At 25.8% G+C, this 21,148-nt stretch overlaps 1 protein-coding gene across 4 annotated transcripts; it reads left to right on the top strand.

The window, feature by feature from the left end:
• Positions 1 to 5,676: 5,676 nt before the first annotated feature.
• Positions 5,677 to 12,363, top strand: LOC112684582. 4 transcript variants are annotated; one of them, XM_025556171.1, is made up of 13 exons: positions 5,677 to 6,151; positions 8,067 to 8,334; positions 8,393 to 8,617; positions 8,676 to 9,040; positions 9,107 to 9,341; positions 9,405 to 9,575; positions 9,657 to 9,875; positions 9,938 to 10,153; positions 10,226 to 10,462; positions 11,231 to 11,419; positions 11,487 to 11,705; positions 11,779 to 12,093; positions 12,158 to 12,363. In XM_025556171.1, exons 1-13 carry the CDS (start codon positions 6,145 to 6,147, stop codon positions 12,282 to 12,284), a joined length of 2,793 nt encoding a protein of 930 aa, XP_025411956.1. In that variant the 5' UTR covers positions 5,677 to 6,144; the 3' UTR covers positions 12,285 to 12,363. The 4 variants fall into 4 exon arrangements, with proteins under 4 accessions (XP_025411956.1, XP_025411955.1, XP_025411958.1 ...); XM_025556170.1 differs by having other exon boundaries at positions 9,107 to 9,575; XM_025556173.1 differs by having other exon boundaries at positions 5,679 to 6,151; positions 8,145 to 8,334; positions 9,107 to 9,575.
• The last annotated feature ends 8,785 nt before the right edge of the window (positions 12,364 to 21,148 follow it).

Genomic DNA, 21,148 nt, shown 5'->3' with positions numbered 1-21,148 from the left:
GTAAAAAAGAATTATCTTGATTTTGACGAATATTTTTTAAACAATTCATTGTAATTGGGTCAAAACATATATAAAAAATTTTACTTTCTTGATTGCGAGGAAACAAATACTCCACTATTTAATCGAAAGAACTATTTTTCATTAACTCAATTTCCAAGTACCTACACGACAGGGGCGTCGTTTTAACTTTTGGAAGGGTGGGGCAACTGATTAAATTTGTCGACTTCATAATATTTAAAAAATTATGATTACCTATATAATTAAATATTTAATATTTATGGACCATAGACTATAAATAAGATATTTTTTCGGAACAAAACATTTGAGGATTAGTAATATGAATAATGATGTCATGATGATAAATACTCTCTGTGATAAACAAATAACATGAAAAATTTCAATTTACCCAATTAAATAATAACATTAAAGATAGTAAAACATTATTATTTTTATTTACTTATCCTATAAGCTATCAGTTACGTATCAATAGGTTTAATGGAATAATAATATAAATATAATTAAATAAATAATTTTTATAGATTATGAGCTCAACTTTTATGATATCGATATCAGGAAAACTGTTTTATAAAGATCACATATATAGAAATTTATAATATACCAAAAATAAAGTTTATAACGTTCGCGAAATAACGATTGTCATAAGCCGGGGAGAAGCCAGTGTTTCCCAATTTATAATAAACCATGAACGTGTATTTAAAAGAGAATATTATCTGATTTGTGAGTACAAAGTAGTAAATAAAAATGTAATATTTACCAATTTTAGCATTTGACCATCGGATAAAGAATTGCCGATTTTTTAAAATTTCTTAGAATAGTGCATTTGCCCTCTAACAGGACTGGAACTCTAAAGGAATTCCGAAGGAACTTTCGATGGAGCTTAAGGGAATATTAAAGGAACTCCTTTTTTATTCCTTGTGTATTCCAAATGTCCGCACCTAGGGAATTCCATAATGAAGTACTTAAGGAATTCCGCAAGGAAATACCTAAAGAATTCCTCTTGAACTCCAAATAGGACTCAAACTTCTATAACTCGTCATATTTAAATCAAAATGTCTGTAATACACAGTTATGGAAAAAAGCTTTGCCATCTCCAACCCCCAAATTGCTTACTATAATGTATATTTAATAAAAACAAAACGTCAAGAGCCAATAATTAAACTAAATTTTAAGTTTTTAATAGTTTTGGTAATTGTGTAATAGAATCTCAAAATTTTAGACTACATAATATGTTTACACTATATAGTGTATCACATTAGGCTATGGTTACTATGGATGCGAATTCTGATGAAAATGTGTTCTGACGAGAATTTCGGACGTACTCGTTAGAACACACGATTGATTACATTGTGCGGGTTTTCTGATATTCTGACAGTACGTTTCTGCCACCCAGCAAAGATGAACGAACTTGATGAATTTATGTTCTCGAAAGACTGTTAATGAAATTATCATTGTTAAATGGTGGAAAAACAGAGCAAGTTAACCAGTTATTTTCTAGAAGAGACGAAAAAATATCTCTGTTAAGGTAATATTTTTCTCTCGTGTCCCACAAACACCTGTTCTCTTACACGAGACTGTTTAATTTATCGGAATCTATGATTTAAATAAATTAATATATTAATAAATTAATAAATTGTATAATAATTGTAAAATATCAAATTTGCTAATTTCAATCATGTCGAAGTAGACGCAGTTCGCACGAAAAAATCAAACATGTTTGAACGCTCAACTGTTTCTAATGATATCGTGTATGTTCTGACGTGATCGTCGCTGCCAATGTAAACACTCTTATTGGAAAACACGTGTTTGTTTGGACGAATTCGTCTGAACTCGTCAGAACACATTTTCGTCAGAATTCGCATCCATAGTAACCATAGCCTAACACGTTTAAGCCCGGTTTCCACTTGTCATATTTTATATCCGAGACACACGGACGTGGATACGTCTCGGATCTGTGGGTCACTGGTATGAATTTTGACATTACAGTATACTTTGTCAATGACGATGTTAGAGTATGCATTTTATATATTTTATATAATTACATTTTAGTATTGAAAATGGATCCAGACGTGGCGAACGCCGTTCTTTCAGTTTGTGGACTTTTAGCTAATGAGTATAAACAACAAATTTTGTCTTGTAAAATTAAAAATAAAATAAAATGTTGGGTTCGGCAATGGGTTTCTAAACGAAATAGTTTTTGATGTATCTTATATGTTACTACAAAACTTCTAATGTCGAGTATATGTTTACAAATTTCATTGTCGTATCATCAGACCCACTTTTTTCGGACATTTTTGATAAATATATTATTATATTATTTAATTACAATAATATTATATATTACTATGATATAATACTATGATATTTAATATGATGAAATATAATATTATATAAAACTATCAACTTTAACTTCGAATGCACTGAATGATTGGTTAATTGTTACTGCAGTTATATTTATTATCGGATGGAATTTCGTTCGATAATTTTGATACATATCCCTGGCACCACGGATATGATAATTGACTCGTACGATATAAACAGCACGGACGTGAACGCATATACACAATCAAATAATTATCCGTGCAACGGATTCGAGACACACGGACGTCGTCTCGAATATAAAATATGAGAAGTGTAAACCGGGTTTTACGCGTCGCCTCCGAGTTTGCATGTGTATTGCACTTGTACTATAAAATATATGTGATCAGCCTGCATCTACCTACGATTGTCACGTTAAGCAGCCCGTACACACTAGAGCACGCATAGACCTAGCATGTGTGCTCACGTTGTATGTTGTGTGTGCTCAGTATGGACGTTACCACGCACAACAAGCTTGTATGCGATAAATCTGCACTTCGGATATTTAGTTGTGTGGTGAATGTATACAGTGTATGTTTTTCGTATATTGTGTTTAAAATTTAAACTTTAATAATAATTATTTAATTTTTATTGTCACTCAAGTGCTTACACACATTTTTTAAAATCATGTCATTGAAATCAAATAAAGTTTTAGTCGAACACGAACTAAAAATTAAAAGTTTTAAATTAATTTAAATAAATTTTAATTAAATTAAAAGTTTTGTTTTAGAAAAATAATTATTATTTTTTGGGCTCCATAGCGCTGGGTGTTGTTGGTAATGTCGAATGAAATCTAAACACAATTCATTATTCCATTCCATTTCGAAAAATTTAAATGAAAATGAATAATAATGGTTATTAAATAATTATTCACTAAACTTGTATAATCGTGCGCGCGGTCGCAACAATACTGAGCATACTGCCGTCCATACTGAGCAGTAAATATGATGATCATCGCGACGCACAATGAACGCGAACCGGTAAATTGGAAGCAACCGATTGCATATTTTTTAGTGTCTAGTTCATGTACTGGTTATGACTTACAATATATTAATATTTCAACAATAATTAAAATTCAAAGTACTTCTTTAGATATCAAAGCTTTTATAACAAGAAATGGGCTCAAATTTTGTAGGTTTTAGTAACAATTTTCAAATTTTAATGCATATAAAAAACCTAATTTAAAAGATTTTAATAGACCATTTAAAAATACTCAGTCTCAAAATTCCATAGACAAAGATATATCTTAATATGCCTATGCAAAATTCACATTTATTATTCATGGAACAATTCTTTACAAACTTAAAAGTTTTTGATAAAAATAAAATAGATGTAACTAATCGAATGAAATTTATTAAAGGCTGGTTAGTTTCTATTGTTGTTTTACATTTACTGTGGACAATATTAAAACGTGAAAATCCTGGTCACAACTATGTTCTATACACTAATAGATTAAACCTAGATAGAATTGAAAACCTTTTTGGTACATTTCGCAACCAAAATAGTAATAATATGAATCCCACTCCAGTCCAATTTTATTATGCTTTTAAAAAAATATTTTGTCTAAATTATTTTCAATATTCTGAAAATTTCAATTGCATTCAAGATTTCGACGATATATTATCTGAAATTTCAGATCACTCTAATAAAGAAATTCAAAATATAATATTTCCTGAAAAATCTCCTTTTAAATTTAAAACGCCACTTCCCATTGGATCTGTAGATTATATGGATTTAAGTCTACCAAATCAAAATTCATTAACATATGTTTGTGGCTATTTAATGAAAAAATGTTTAGAAAAACATAGTTGTGATGTTTGTACGTATACAAACTATGCTAAATTTCAACAAGACTTAGACCAATCATTTTTGTTTTCTCATTTTAAAGCATATACTCATAAAGAATATTCAACTTGTAACAATTTAATTATGCCACATAATTTAGATAATAATTACATAATTACATAAATACATGATTACATAATTCATAACTTAGAATCTGTTTTTATTCATCGTTTTCCAATACTTGCTCTAGAAATTGAAGTAGGTAAAAAATTAAAATTTAGTATATTTAGCATAATTTATAATCACCCATGTGAAAGTTTTGATAAAGATTATCTTCTTAATTTGTTTGTTAGATTCAGAGTTTTTTTTCAAAAATTAAATTTCTAAATAAGGATTTTTTTTCAGAAAAATCATAAAAAAAAAAAAAAAAAACTGGCTACTTTACAACATTTATAATTCATTTCTTACATTAACTCATAAGTCATAACCATAGCGTAACTTCAATATGGTACATCATTTCTGACACATAACTTCTGACAACCTAACAAAGTGCAACGGCCGGTTCCAAAGCGTTGGACTGTGGACCAGTTCTGGGGCTACAACTTTCAAGTAGCTGCCACCAAAGCGTCGAGCTGTGGATCTGTTTTGGAGCTACAAGTAGCCGTTTTCAGAGGTTTAGGACTATGGACCGGTTTTGGAACTACAAGTGACAGCCTATTTTGCAGTACTTTCACCTGTATCACCTATAATCTTATTTATTTATTCAACTTTTTACTATTGAATTTGTGAAGAACATTATAATAAACGAGCTTACACTTCTACCACGGACCAAAATTTGTTTTTATTTTTAAAATAATGTATTTCTTTCCTGTCTTTGTGATACAATACAGAAAATATTTTTAAATTGTGCAAGTCACTACTTCTTGACGTGCAAAAAATTAGTATTCTAGAATAATATTAAAGATCAAAAGAGTATTTTTTAAATATTTCAAATACACTTATCAAAAAATATTTGAGAAGTATTTGAAATACCAAAAAGTATTTAAAAGTATTTATATATTTAACAAGATTACCTCTAATATAGTTTAAAAAAAATATAAGTAGATATTATAAACATAGGCCCAAAGATTACGACAGACTAATCTATATATTAAATTAAAGCTATACAATATTTTAGATGATTTTTGGAATTCTATTAGCGTTGACACTCATGACTCATAATACACATTTTATATTATTATGTATTAAATATTTGATACAATTATAATGGTAAAAGATGTTGTACATTGTTTTTATTTCTCTTATGTGGCCCTACTGATTTATGGTAGGTTCGTGTTATCAGTAAATTGAAGAAGTGCACCATCTGGTTTAATTACAGATATATATATATATATATATGGGTTTAATACATAGACTTCTATACTAAAGTGTGGTAAAAAAGTCTGTGGTTTAATATAATCTGTGCTTGAGAGTTAAGACCACGGTTTAATATAGAATTTATATTTCTATCTAAAGCCATGGTTGAGACAGTACTGGGCATAGACAAGAATATCAGTACTGGCTCTTGGGTGGTACTGTGGTAGTACTGTAACAATTTGTAACACCAGCAGCTGTTGGCTATGGTTTTGTTGGGCAAACATGAATAAACGGGCTACGATTACGAATGGTACACCGATAGTTGATACTATAAACCGTATACGCTTACCGTAAACCCAAATTGTGTTGTAAATCGTGTTTCGCGTTCGTGTCGTGAACCGTCCGAACAAATGACGTTTTGACGTTATCGTCATGGAAAGTTCATTTTTTCACGAATTACAAAATAATAGAAGACACCGGTTCGCGAAATGTCATGTCTTCTAAAATATTTGATTTTACATTATAGATAATTTATACAGTAGTTACACTGATTTACAGTCCGTAGACAAATAATTTACCTCAATCGTTCTAGTTTTATCGTTAGTGCTTGTGGTCCTGCGACTAAAAATGGCAGGTAAGAGTTGTACCGTTTCTTTGATTTTGGGGACTGTACATTTTGTTCGTGAAATCGGTACCAGGTCGGTGTCGCGGATAAAACGATATTCTCCTGTTCCCCCTCTTCGACTAATGACAATTAACTGTTTGCTGTAAACAATAATTATTTTATGATTTACAATTACTGTATTATAATAAATTATTTTATTATTGTCTATTCGATTTTATTAGTTATTACTATTTGCCACAAATGCAGATTGCTTAATAGATTTTATCTATTGCATTATTAATTTAGGTTTTCAGTTACTTTCATGTGTATCATTTTTTAATGCTCAATACATTTACACAAATGTATAAGATATAATCTTTCTTCGTGTTCAATTGTATACCTAACAAAATAGATTTTAAATACTATACTGTATACCCACAACAACGATTATAATAGAAATTCATGGATATATGCCTGATATCGGAAAACAATTTTTGGCAAATTTCATCATTGCTTAATTAAACTAAAACATTTTTGATTAATTTAACTTCATCTCCTTTGCCTTTCTCCTAACTATTTAGGGTCTGCCAAAACATATTTGATAAATTAATTATTTGAATTCTTCAATAATTTTACTTTTATGCTACAATTTTTATCTACTAATGAACTATTATTGCACAAAAAAAATTGTTTTATGATCAGTTTCATCTAATCAAATTTTTTTATTATGACTTCTTAAATAGTTAGGTTTAAGTTGAATGCTAATACTTAGGATAATATTGAGAAAACATCACTGCTTATGTTGTAGCATTTATGTTACATTGCATTTATGTAGTTCTTTACCCCAAAATAAGAGTATATAATTTCGTATTTTCTATGTTTTTAACTCATAAATGTGAGTACATTACTTGACAGATATTATTCATCAGTATTAATTATTATCTACCATACTACTTAAATAGTTTTAAAATTAAATATCAATGACCAGTAAATGCATTTTTATAAGGTACCTAATTAGAAAATTAAATAATTGTTTTCTTTTTTTTATTAGAAATATTATTAATACACTTTGAGTTGGTTTGAAAATGTCTTTGTCTATATATGAAAATTTAACATCTATTAAACTGAGCTGTTAATAAACTATAAGTTCAGTAATGTACAAACATTTTTCCTTCAGATAATTTAAAAAAATTTTATTGCTACTTAAAATATAATTCTTACTTCATTCAGAATCTAAAAATAATATTTAGAATTTTAAAACATCTTATCAAACATTTTATAAGTAATTTAATTTAGTAATTTTAAAATTTTCCAAACACCTCACTATTTCAAATTATTTATATTCCTATCGTAGAAAATTACTTTTATATTACTGCTACTGGAGTAATATTTTAGTACTACTATAGCAGTATTGACCTGCTTCATAATTATAAATAGTACTACATGAAGAATAATGGCCGGTTTCGTCTGTATTTTTAATTACTGCTATAGTAGTTACTGACCGTGAGTATGTGAACTGAAACAATTCAAGAATATCAAAAAGAAATTAGTACCTTTAGTTCTATAAATGTTATACTTTTCGCATAGACCATTTTTTTTATGTTATCAGATGTTTACCTTTTGATTTTTTTCCCTAAATTGTATATTCTAAGATAAATCTTATGAAAATTTAAAAAAATTATAGTAATGGTGGAAATCATTGTATCTATCTCAATTTCTCCACAATATTATAATGATCTATACAATACTAAGTATTTTTATTAAGTATTCTTAATTAGATAATTTCAACCAAATTCTATAATGCTTACTTTACTTTTGAAAGTACCAATAACTAATTTTTTTTTTTTATATAAACAATTTTTAATAAAATATATTCATACCATACACAAGCATCTAACAACATTGATAAACAGGTATTAAATATGATTTTTATTTCATTATCTAGACCATAGTTATTGTGATAATGAGAATGTAATAGAATTCACTGAAAATTATGAATCAAAATATGTAATATCCATGTCAGATGATCCTGATTATCAAGAAGCACCTAAATCTGGACCTCAAACAAGACTTAAATCAAAAATTAAATTGGAGCAATCTCAATCTACTTGGGCTCCAGTTCGCACTGCTCCAGGTTTACGGCCAAATTGTATGATTTTTTATGATGGAAATGGATTTGCCTACCACAACCATAAGATTGCAAATAATAAAAAGTATTAATTTAATTAGTTTGATTTTAGTATATAATAATTTAATATAATGTATTCTTAGATATTTAAAATGTACACAAAAAAGTATAAAAAAAAAACCATGCCCTGCTAGAGCAGTTATAAGAAATTACGACAATATGATTCGTCATTCAGGAGAACCACACACACATAATCCAAGAAACTATGACGAAGATTTACTAAAAAGGAACTTTTTGATGAAAATTAGGGAAAGAGCAATCAATGAAAACACACCAAATAGAAGAATTTTTGATGAAGAAATTAAAAAGTTGGTTTATACATTAATTGTAAATGTAATATTAATTTTAAATTTTGAATTTTAATAGAACTCCAAAACTAAGGGGCAAAGTATCCTTTTCAAGTACTGCTAGAAGAATGCAGAGATTTCGACAACCACAAAAAATGCAAGGTCCATTATTTCCTATAGAAGATGATGAACTCATTAATGCAATTAATGACTACAAAAACATTTCTGATGAGGATATCAATTGTAGTGAAAATCTTAAGTCAAATAGTCCATCACTTGATGAATTTAATGCAGAAAATCATATGGAAGTAATAGAGGTTGATGATGTTTATATGTATAATAATGAAGTTATTGATGAAAATGAGACCTTAAACGAAAAAGATGATAAAGAAAATATTTCTAAAAATCTACAAAAGGAAACCGAAAAAACTGTAAATATGTTTTGTAAGTTATAATATTTTTAATGCATTTAGCGATTATTTTTGGTCTAGAATATTTTTTTTATTTTAGGTTGTATTTATTGTAATAAATGGCAAGAAGCTCAAGTTTTTGAATTTGTACCTAACCAAAAATCTAAAACAATTGAACTAAAGGAAAAAATAGAGAAAACAAGTGAAGAATTATTATCATCTACTGATTATTCTAGTCCAGTAACTACTTCTATTACTTCTGAAAATTTAACTCCAAGTAATGATCAAAATAATATTCTTGATTATTCTGAAATTCCCGAGGATATATCTCAAAAGTATAATGATAATACAGAATTGTCAAAAAAAGATCAGAGTATGAATATGTGTTCATATACTAGTGTTTCAGAAACTGATAAATTAGGAAAATCAAAATTAAATAAAACTTCTAATCAAGAAAATAAAAAAAAGGGCAAGCGAAAAGGTTTTTTACAGATGAGAATTGATTCAACAATATATTTTGATAATATGGGTTACAGTTATCAAATACAAAATGAAAAAAATGATAAAAAGTAAGTAATTTTTTTAAAAAAATAAATACAATCTTGTATGTGATGTAAATTGATAATTGATAATTACATATTTATTAAAAGATACCTTAGATGTGTTGTTTGGGGAAAGAAGAAATGTCCTGGACGAGCCCATTTGAACAAGAAAACTTCCAATATTATTAGATCTAGAGGCCACAATCACTTACCATCAACTAACTCTGATGCAGAAAAACAAGCTCGGGCATTTTTACATGCTATTAAAGGAAGAGCTCAAGATGAAATTACTCCATTAAGAACTATATATGAAGAAGAAATATTAAAGTGTGTTAAAACAATATAATTAAGTTTTAAGTAGATTGTTCTAAAAAAAAAAAATGTTATAGATTTCCTCTTGCAGCCTCTGTTGTAAATTACTCTAATGCTACCAGACGAATGCAACGCACAAGAAGATTGAAAAATCAACCGGATTCAGTATTAGAAAAAGAACCTCCTTTATTATTATCAGTCCAAGTAATTCCTGGTACTCGGCGTGGTACATCTTTATACATGGACGAACTAGGCTATTATTACCATAATGATTCTTTAACTAATAATGGAAAGTAAGCTTATCTAATTTTGATTTTTAAGTTATTTGACATAATATATATTATACTAATAATAATTACTTTTAGAATAGTAAGATGTACCAAAAATAGGAAAACTTCCACTGATGAAGCATGTCATTCTAGAGGATTATTACGTGCTTCTGGAGAGGGATTTGTCATTTATCGCACTAAAGATCATAATCATCCACCAGGAGATCTAAAAAGAAATCCAATGGAACGATCATTCATTAATACATTATGTGAACGAGCCCGAGATGACTTACACCTGGGTCTCAAGGATATTTATAATGAAGAAGTAGAGAGGTCAAAATAATAAAAATATTTCTTAAATAATATAGTAATGGTATTTTAAATAGTTATTACTCTTGTCTTGAATTTCAAATGAGATTCCAGCTTATTCTAATTTTCAGTTCATTTTTTAAAAAAAAACTTGAAATTTCATCACTACTGGAAATTAAAACCAGTTTTATGTATGAATCTATTTTATCTCTGCTACAGATAAAGACCTAAAATTTAATATTTATGCTTAGAATATGATTTTACTAAGACCATTTGCCAAATATTGCTCTTAGTAATTGTTACCAATTAATGGTGGTTGCCTATTATGTTTTTGGTAATATTGATTATTAAATATAATGAAATAACCTAATTATTTTTATGTATTTCTTAATTCTTGCTCTTGAATTAGTAATATTGTATTTTTAAGTCATTTTATTAAATTTAAAGAATATACATCATCTTATTTAGCACTATTGATGGAGTAATTTATGTTTGTTATTTGCTGTCTTCTTAAGTTGTTTGTGGAAATGTTCAATTAGTTATATTTTGTTTCAAGACCATACCAATTCACCTTTATGACATGAGATACAATTATTTGTGCCAGAATAGTCAAAATATTTGTTTAAAAAACTTTTATATTCTTGAGTTTTACTGATTTTAGCTGTATCACTACATATAAAAGCATTTTTATCGATTAATATTATATAAATAGGATAAAAAAACTAAATTAATAAATATTTATGTTTATAATTTTAATTATTTAATTTTTTATAAAAAATTAATTAATTATAGGTTTCTTGATGTAGCAGATAAAATACCTTATCGAATGGCATGGCGAAGTATGGCTAGAACACGACAACCTCCTAAATCCTCTGGTGAAGTTAAAGTAGTTCGTGTGTTAGTAGTTTCAGGACTATGGGAAGGATATACCCTTTATAGAGATGAAGTAGGATTTTTATATTCAATGAGGAAAGGAAGAAAGTAAGATTTAATCTTAAATATTATGATAATTTACATAATTATTAATTAATAAAATTGTGGCTTATAGATATGTATGGTGTCACATGAATACAAAATTAAAATGTTTAGTTAAAGGCTCAATTTCGAATGAAAATGATGTCTCAATGTTAGAATATACTGGGGAACACAATCATCCACCACTAGATGATGATGAGTTTCAAGCAGCAATTTTTATTGAAAAAATTATGCTCAGATGTTTAGAAAATGATAGTAAACCTAAAAAATTATATGAAGAAGAATTAATTAAGTAAGTTACTATCAGATACATTAACTATTAATAAATATTTTTTGTTAATTAATGCTTAAAATTATAAAATTAGTTACCCTGGTGTTGAAAACCGTGTATCATTAGCATATGCACGTGAAAAAATAAAAGCTAGAAGAAAAAGTTTATTAAAAAAACAATCAGCACATGAAAACATGGAATATTCCTGTGAACCATTACAATTTGTTGAGTTTTGGGATGATAACCACTATAGTAGTGTTAAAGATGAAGTGGATGATGAAGATGATTTTACAGAGGATATTATATACTCTGAAGATGAGGATTTTAATGAAAAGGATGATCCACATAGTGTTTATTCTGATGAACAAGGATTCAAGTATTCAGTTGTTAATGTAAAAAATAAAACTAGGTACAGTATTTAAAATAATATTTTTAAAATAAATAATAAATTAGTTATTAATAAAATTTAAAAGATTTCTAGAATGTATAAAAAAACAGAATGAATGCAAGGCTCAAGGTGAAATGTTCAGAAGTGAAAATGGTGATTGGCTATTTGTTCTTCATGATTATACCCATAATCATTCACCACATGAAGACTAGTAAAATGATGTATAAAAATATGAATACAAATTAATGGATGATATTTATATATTTGTTAACTAGATTTCTAACATATTATTATACTATAACATTAAATTTTAATTTTACAATAGATGATATTATTTACATTAAAGAGAATATGTAATATCTTGTTATCTTTTGTTTATATTTATGAAAAATAAAATTACATTTTACTTGTAACATTTAATTTGCAATTTATAAAAGAATACGTTTTTTTTTTGAATTTCTATTGAAGTTCTTCAAATGTTATTTAACTGCGTTAAAGTAATATGCTATTTTTATTCAACTTTTTTAGTACTTTAAATACTCTTTAATTTTTTTATATACGGGAAATTTTAATATTAATACTATAAATTATTACTATAAAAATGAGAGTTATAGATGAAATTGGAAATTCAATTAAACCAGTGAAGTAAATTCTTAAATAAATATCCACATATTTTTAATTATAAAGCCAAATATAATTAAAAAAGAAATTGATAACTTCTTTGTAATTTTATAATATTAATTATTGATGGGTACTACTTGATCGTTGATTTTACAAATTTTCAGTATATTAATGATTATTGTTTATATCGGTGTGTATACAAGCAATTAAACAATTCCGTGTAACTTTGAAATTTTGATGTATTTAATATATGTTTTAACCGCTCACTCTGAACTTATATTTAAATGTATTATAAACTAGAACTAGAATATGTTTTATAAAATCTATTTCGATTTTCGATTAAAACCATATAATAGCTGTTATTTCTGCATAATGCAAATTATGATGTATCGATAATATCGTAAAATGTCAAATGTGTTATTTTTCCAGTTGTCGACCGTGTAGTGGGCCGACCTGCAAGAAGACGATACAATACACCGTTGACGAATAAATACTTGAACGGTTCACGTCTGTGATGTAGAGTTGTTGGAAGGTGTTTAAATGACAAAACACGATGGTTTAAAGTTATACAGACATGTATAATAATGAATAAAATAAAATATATATAATATGTGGTTAATACAAATAAGATAGTAATTTATAATTGAAAGTGTGAGGACAGAGTATTTAAGCTCTGCCCGAGAATAATAAAGATTGACTCTCAGAGCTAGCGGCGATGTGAGGCGCGCGGGCTTTACGACCAGATGAGCGTCGGTGCAGTAAGCGGAGTAATTAGTTAACACTAGTTTAAATCATTTTACTATTCTAAATGTATGGGTAAATGGATACCGTATTTATAGGCAGCCATTTAGGATAAGAGTAAGGTCGATGTGGATTCTGACGGATGTGAACAAGGAAGCTTGTTTCTGTGATATTGAAAATAGGCTCTGCTCCGTGGGAACTGCATATCAATACATGATATAATGTTAGCGGATGTTAGCTACCAGATGGTTTACTATAACCGTCATGTGCACAATAGAAAGGGCCTAAAGTTCCCATACACTATTAGCTTTTATAACGCTGTACACTATAGTTCGTATACTGTACGCCCAAAGTTTGTGGGACGAAAACTACCGCTTTAAAAACCGTACACAGTGATGAGAAAAGTCTTAACAGTTTAATTTTTCTTCTGTATTGGTGTTTTTAATTACAAAACGGAAAGTGTGTGGCTGTCTCCATATTCAAACTAAACTGTATTAATTAAATATTGAACTATACTGTACACGATTACAAAAACCGATTGTGTATGGTGTTCTTCGGTATAGAAATAAAACTTTACAAACTATACCGTGCATTGTATTGTATAATTTGTATAGTCTTATAATAGAAGTTATACAACCAGGTTGCCGTGAAATTATTGTCATTATGTCATAATAATCTTCCACTAAGAGATCATCGTGACGATGAACTATAAGAAATTAACTCTGCTATGACTGGAGATCGAGAGATTTTTCGCAGCATATTAGCTTTACAATTAGATTCTGGAGATGGAATTTTACATGGACATTTAGAAAATTGTAAAAAAAAATAACAATGATTAGCAAAACTGTACAAAATGAAATAATTGAAGTTATTCATGAAGTTCTTATTAATAATATTGTAACTAATCTTAAAAAATCTATATATTTTGATATACTATGCGATGAAACAACCGATATTAATACTAAAGAACAAATAATATTTTCTGTCAAATAATGCCTAAATGTTATTATATATTGTGTAATTTTTTATACAAATTAAATTCCAACAACTTACGTTTATTTTTAAAATCTAGGTATGTGGACATGGAAAAATATGTAATTAAAGATTTTTTAGAGTTCACAGGCCTATCAATTAACAAGTTATATTGAAAAAATTAAATGATTTTGTATTAAGTTTGGCTAATCTGAGAAGCACCACGTTTGTTTAGATGTATTTTTAAAATTGTCACTTATGTTTATTCTTTTAAATATATAGCAAATTATTAGGACTAAAAAAAAGTCATGCCATCAGGATGTAGTATACAGAATACCTTAACCTAAGCACCCCCAATAAAAATATCCTAGATCCGTCCCTAGGTATATCCGATATGAATATATTGAATAAGATAGGTCCCAGTTTGGAACCTTAAGGTACGCCAGAAGGGATAAACCCGAGGTCAGAAAAATTGTCGATTATTTTAACTAAGAATTGTCGGTAAGAAATAACTTAAAGGGGCGGATCCAGAGGGGGGGCGAATGGGGCGATCGCCTATAATATTTATTATTTGGTGATATACTGATATCACAGTTATATACTACCATGATACAAAGGTACTATCGTGATGTTAAATATTCGTAACCAAGTTTTGTGTTTGTCGGTGTTTCCGATACATAGTAACTGATAACGACCAACGTAAAAAACGTTCGGTAACTCCATAATCAACTAATTTTTAATTATAAACTCTATTATTATGAGATATATTGCAATAACTAAAAAAATTATTATTATTACTATATATATTTTTTAAGACTTTATTTAAGTAAACAACCTATATCAAAATTAATATTTTTAATTTTATTTATATAAATATCTACATTATGTGTGTCCGTTAAAAAATCGCTCCCCCCGTTATCTCGGTCTGGATCCGCCCATGGACTTAATAATATTAAATAAGTACTTCGGTGTATTGAAAGATTTTAGTTTGTCTAAAAGACCTTCATGCTATACTTTGTCAAACACTTGTGAGAAATCTATAAATACAACACCAGTATGGCAATGTTTTTCGGGCGATTGTAAACTCCATCAGAATATCAGTTAAGATAAAAAGTTAATAAAAGGTCCAATGTAAACTCTCTTGTTCAATATCAAAATGTTAATAGAAATATCTTCAAAAATTATAGTTAAAAAAATTAAAACATTTTTTCTGCACCATTTAAAATACAGAAATAATTAATTTTACTATACACATGATATATATTCATTATGAACATAACACAATAAAATTTACGAATATGGTTTTTATGTCGATACAAAAAAAATTTGTTAAACATATTTAAATTTGATAGTTCACCAAATTAATTTATATCTTACCTATTATGGTCTATACTTATTTCCTACACACTATTATGTTCTGTAAATAATACAATTCATGAAGTAATCATAACTAACTTAAGTATGCATAAAGTTCTATTTGGGATGAAAAATACAGAGTAAAATCCTAAGTATAAGATAAAACATAATAACAATGTTGATTTTCATCCTTTTATTTTATATCTATTTAAAATCTGTATTAGAGTTCCGTTACCAATGAAATCACTTTTATATGACTTGAGAATTGCATATAGTTGCAATAACATTCCTTAAATCATTAAATAAATAAACACAAGAATGAGTACTATCAAATTTCTTATGAAAGATAAATATACTGTATAGCAGTAAATAATTTATAATATTACAGTACCTACCAATTTCCAAAAATTTCAAAATAATAATTTAAGAAACTAAGGTTTTAAAAAATAAAAATAAATAATTACAATATCAATAAGGCCTTATTAACTCTTTAATTTTTTTATATATATTTTACCTTACAATTAAATGAAAAATAATCACAGACATTTATAAAAATTGATTACATACTATACTTTAAATAATAAAAACTATTTTTTTTTAATATAGATTACAAATCAGATATTTACATTCTACACTTAATATTACATATACAAGGGTTTATTATTCAATAATGACAAAAAAAAAAAAAAATAAAATAAAATTAGAAGCAATAAAAATTTATAAGTTATATTTTACTAGATATGCAACAGTTTATTTATTTTCAAAGTTTTGGACAACCAAATACATACAATTAAAAAAAAAAAAAATATGAATTAATTTTTTTTTTGGTAAATAAAATAGTAGGAACCTATTATATAAATGAATATTTTTATGTGTTTAAATGTATGTATAATTAAAATAATCATATAAAACCATTCTTTTAGTTATTTTCCAGTTAAACAGAATACAGTTGGTAAACTAATTTATAATAATTACATATGTAATTATGAAATAAAATAACAAACACATGAAATATGTAAAGAAATTGTATACAAAAAAATAATAACAAAACATATATGAGCAACAGCGGATCATTTAAAGTCGTCACAAGTTGACTGCCATCCAAGTTGAATATGATTTTATTTTGTGTCCATAAAAATAAAATGTCGCTGCTGGTGTTTTGTAGAAAACTGTTTTCAATACCTACATCTGTGACAACATATAAAAATTCAAATTTCGGTTAAAAATCGACACTGTTCTGATTACTTAAATCTCTACGTTACAAATTTTGTATCGATATAACAATCAAGCAACGGAGTAAACAAACATAAAATAATAATAAATAACATAGTTTTATAAATAAATGTCCGTTTTACAAAAAAAAAAAAAAAATTAATAAATAAATAAATAAAAAATAAATACATAATTTATAAGCCCTTTTAGTTATTATATATAATTATAATTGTCAATAATATATAAGGCTTATATAGAAGTTTTAAATTAATAAAATAATAAAATTAAGCTTATAAAAAATAATCCATATCTTAAAATTGAAAATATCAATCAATACATATTTCATATAACCCAAACAAATATAATTTTAAAGGCATAAAATAATAAAAACAATTATATATTTTAAATAATCACAATAAATAGATTATTATATTAGTCAATAAGTCAAATAGTCATAATTCATTACTAATATTAAATATGATTTTAACATTAGTAAAAATGATCATGTCCATTGTCCAATAAATAATAAATACTGATAAAATTATTTTCCCAAAAAAAGCTTAAAACGACAAATCAATTGCAAACTAAAAAGATTAATAATTTTAAAACAAGTATTTGATGTTGAACAATTACAATTTTTAAACATCGGTATATAAATTTTTTTGTAAAATGGACATAATTACATTATTTATACACAAAAATGTAATTATCAATTATATACAGTTTTTTTGGTTCTTAATAGATAATTATTTCATATATATATATATATATATATAAAACATTTTATAAAATAATTTAATACTGGCATAATATTAGTACATTAAATAAAAGTATAAACCAATTATATATAACTAAAATATCACATACAATCAGAGTAAAATTATATTATATTTTTATATTGTTGAGTATTTTTTATCAGTATTGATATAAAATATCTAAACTATTTATTATGTATTATTATATTTATTCAGTAGTTAAGCGTTTTTAAAGATAATAACAAATTAATTTAATAAAATTAATCAATTATTGTCTATTTTGATTCTATGGACAGACGGTATTAAATCAATTTTATTTTATTGAAGAATGCTAATATTTTGATTAATCCAAAATTCATTACAACTCATATGAATAATTTACTAATAATATGTTCATTAATGTATAGAAAAGATAATAAATATAGGTAACAATGACATTACGTAATCTGAATTTGAAAAATTCACTATGGTCTTTATAACTATTTTTGACATTGGCTTTATAAAAATGCCACAATGGAAAATAAAACATTTAAAAATGTAATTCATAATTTTTCCAGCCTTTAATAATGTCACACTAAAAAGGCCGCAGCAACTGACTTGATATTTGTAAACATTGCCAATATGATCGTTTATAGGTTCAATTTCAGTTTTTTTTTACACATAAACAACTTTAGTTGAAGAAAAATATTATAATGCCAACTGCCCATACTTTAGGTTGCAAATGAACATAGAATATTAATTATTAATGCTGTATAATAACCACCAATAGAGTATCAATAGTGAATCAATTAGGTAGCTAGAAAATATCAAGTTTTTGTATTATAAGATTTTGTTTTCTTAACTCTAAAAAATAACTTATATTTAAGAATAAACGAACAAAGAAAATAATGGAAAAAGTTGTTTAAGTTTCTCTAAATTAATATGAATACAATTTCATTATGTTCCTTCACATGAATAAAGAACTATGTCCATGATAAGCTAACATGGCAGAAAATGTAACACAATCAGAGGAATAAGTTTTTTTGAATGCATTCTTTCCAAATACAATTTTATTTAAATGTCATTTATAAATTTAATGAACAATAAAAACACAAAAGTTAAATTGTTTTTAATGTAAGTACATATAATAATAATATATTTTTGCCCTTAGGTTATACATTTTTAATTTATATATTAATTGTACTATGGTGATTTTTTTTTTTTTTTATTTAAAATAAGAATACAACCATGTGTAATCCCTTTTTATAATAATAATAATAATAATAATGTACTAATTTAATGAAAATAATTAATACTTAATACTATAAAAATGAGGATTATAGATAAAATTGGAAATTCAATTAAACCAGGGAAGTAAATTTTATAATAAATATGCAATATTGAAATTGCAATATTAATTTTATTAATAAAAATAATAATTTTGATTTAAAAAATAGTAATAAAAAATGATTTCTATAGTTAAATATTTTAATTTTGAAATTTAATTTTAAACTTTTGTATATCTTTATTAAATAAAATATTCACTCCGATCCATTACATTTATTTTTTAAAGTTTAGATTATAGTTATCTTATTTTATATAAATCATGTATGTTTGCTAAGAATAATATTAATTAAAAATAATGTACAGCAATATAAGTTTTAGGGACTAGAATTGTTGACTAGAAATCAAATTAATTGTAATAAATTAAATTTATTGTTATCATTTATATCATAGAATATTTTAATTATTTTGATATGTTTTTTAAAAATAACTATTATAAAATTTTTATAATATGATATAGTATGAAATTACAATAAAACAAATAAAAAACAATTTTTCAACGTGCATGAAGTTTTGGTACTAAAAAATATGATAAAAAATATATTTTAGTGTAAAAAAAGGGAAATAATTTTAAATATGTTTATATTTGAGTATAAATGTTGGTTATTTAAATTATGAAAAAGTTAGGAAATAAAATATAAAAATATTTAATCTGATATATTAAAAATTAACTTTGTTATCAAATTAAAATTTTGAAAGAAAATCATAATTTAAAGTTTAATCAAGTAACATAATTATCTAGTAACATTATTTTATATAAACATAAATATATAACATTTATTTCTTAGAATTTGTAAAATCTTATATTTTTTAACAAAATCATAAAAATTATAGTTATATAATAATTTACTAATCTTTCTGATGAAATGAACCATCCATTTCAATTGTTAATTACTTATTAAACTAGTTTTTATGAGCATTTTTGAAAATAATAATACACTTCCATAATAAGTACAATAAAATAAGGAATAAGAATAATAGAAATTAATTAAATAAGAATATGCCACATCAGCATCTGTTGCTCAGAGTCTGACAAATGCATAACATAACTAGGGTGACCAGAAGTCCCATTTAAAATGGGATTGTCTTTTTTTTGATCATCATGTCCCATTGTCCCCACAAACTTCAAATGGGACGCTTTTTTTCCTGTTTTTAGAAGATTGTCCCATTTTAATCCCGTTATTTCCATATTATTTATTATATCATGTATTACAAAGTCAAAACCCTTAGATCGATAATAATTACCAAACAACACTTTAAAAACTTAACTTTTTCACAATTTTATGAATTTCTTCTGAAACAATCAAAATTGTTAAATTCAATAAGTTTTTCTGAAAGTACAAGAAAACAGTGGAGTGTGTAGAAGGCTTACAAAATTCATAAATAATGGAAATTGCTGATAGTGTATAATTTTCCCCATTCTTGTTAAAAAAAATGCAAGTTATTATATGTAACTATATGTATGTATTATATGTAATTATATGTAGTCATTATATTATTTAATACTTTAATTGTAATATTAAAAATTAATTTTTTTTAATTGTTTAAAAAATTATAATAGTTTTGAAATGTTACATTGTGTTGTTTGTTTAATAATTAAAAGAAAATAATTGTTTATGATATGACAGATTTGGACTTTAACTCTCGAGATTTATGTGTGCATGTGTGAAGTATGTGAATGAGGGTTTTTTTTTGTTGGAGGGGAAGTAACAGCTGTACCGTTTTTTATTTTCTTAATATGGTCACCCTAAACATTATTAATCTGATATCAGTAGTAGACTAAGCTTAGATATTAAAATAAAAAATGACTGTCATTAATATATCTGATATAATAATATTTTTATTAATTTGTCATAATCTACATTTGGGGTACTGACAGCAAGACTACCAGCTAAACTAGTATTTATGTATTTATAAAAATCCGGACTTAACCTGTCTAAAATTAATTAGAGATATTTACTCCTTGGAGCATTGAAAAGATATGATTTGCATAAATTAAATATTACAAATTAAAAAAGTTCATAAACTATTTAAAAATTAAAATTACATAAAAAACATTAAAAACATATTTGGGTGTGGCATCCCTTCAATAACTA

The sequence above is a fragment of the Sipha flava genome, unplaced genomic scaffold (genome assembly GCF_003268045.1).
Source record: "Sipha flava isolate LNK unplaced genomic scaffold, YSA_version1 252_pilon_pilon, whole genome shotgun sequence".
Lineage (NCBI taxonomy): Eukaryota > Metazoa > Arthropoda > Insecta > Hemiptera > Aphididae > Sipha > Sipha flava.
This window is presented reverse-complemented; position numbering and strand designations above follow the sequence as displayed.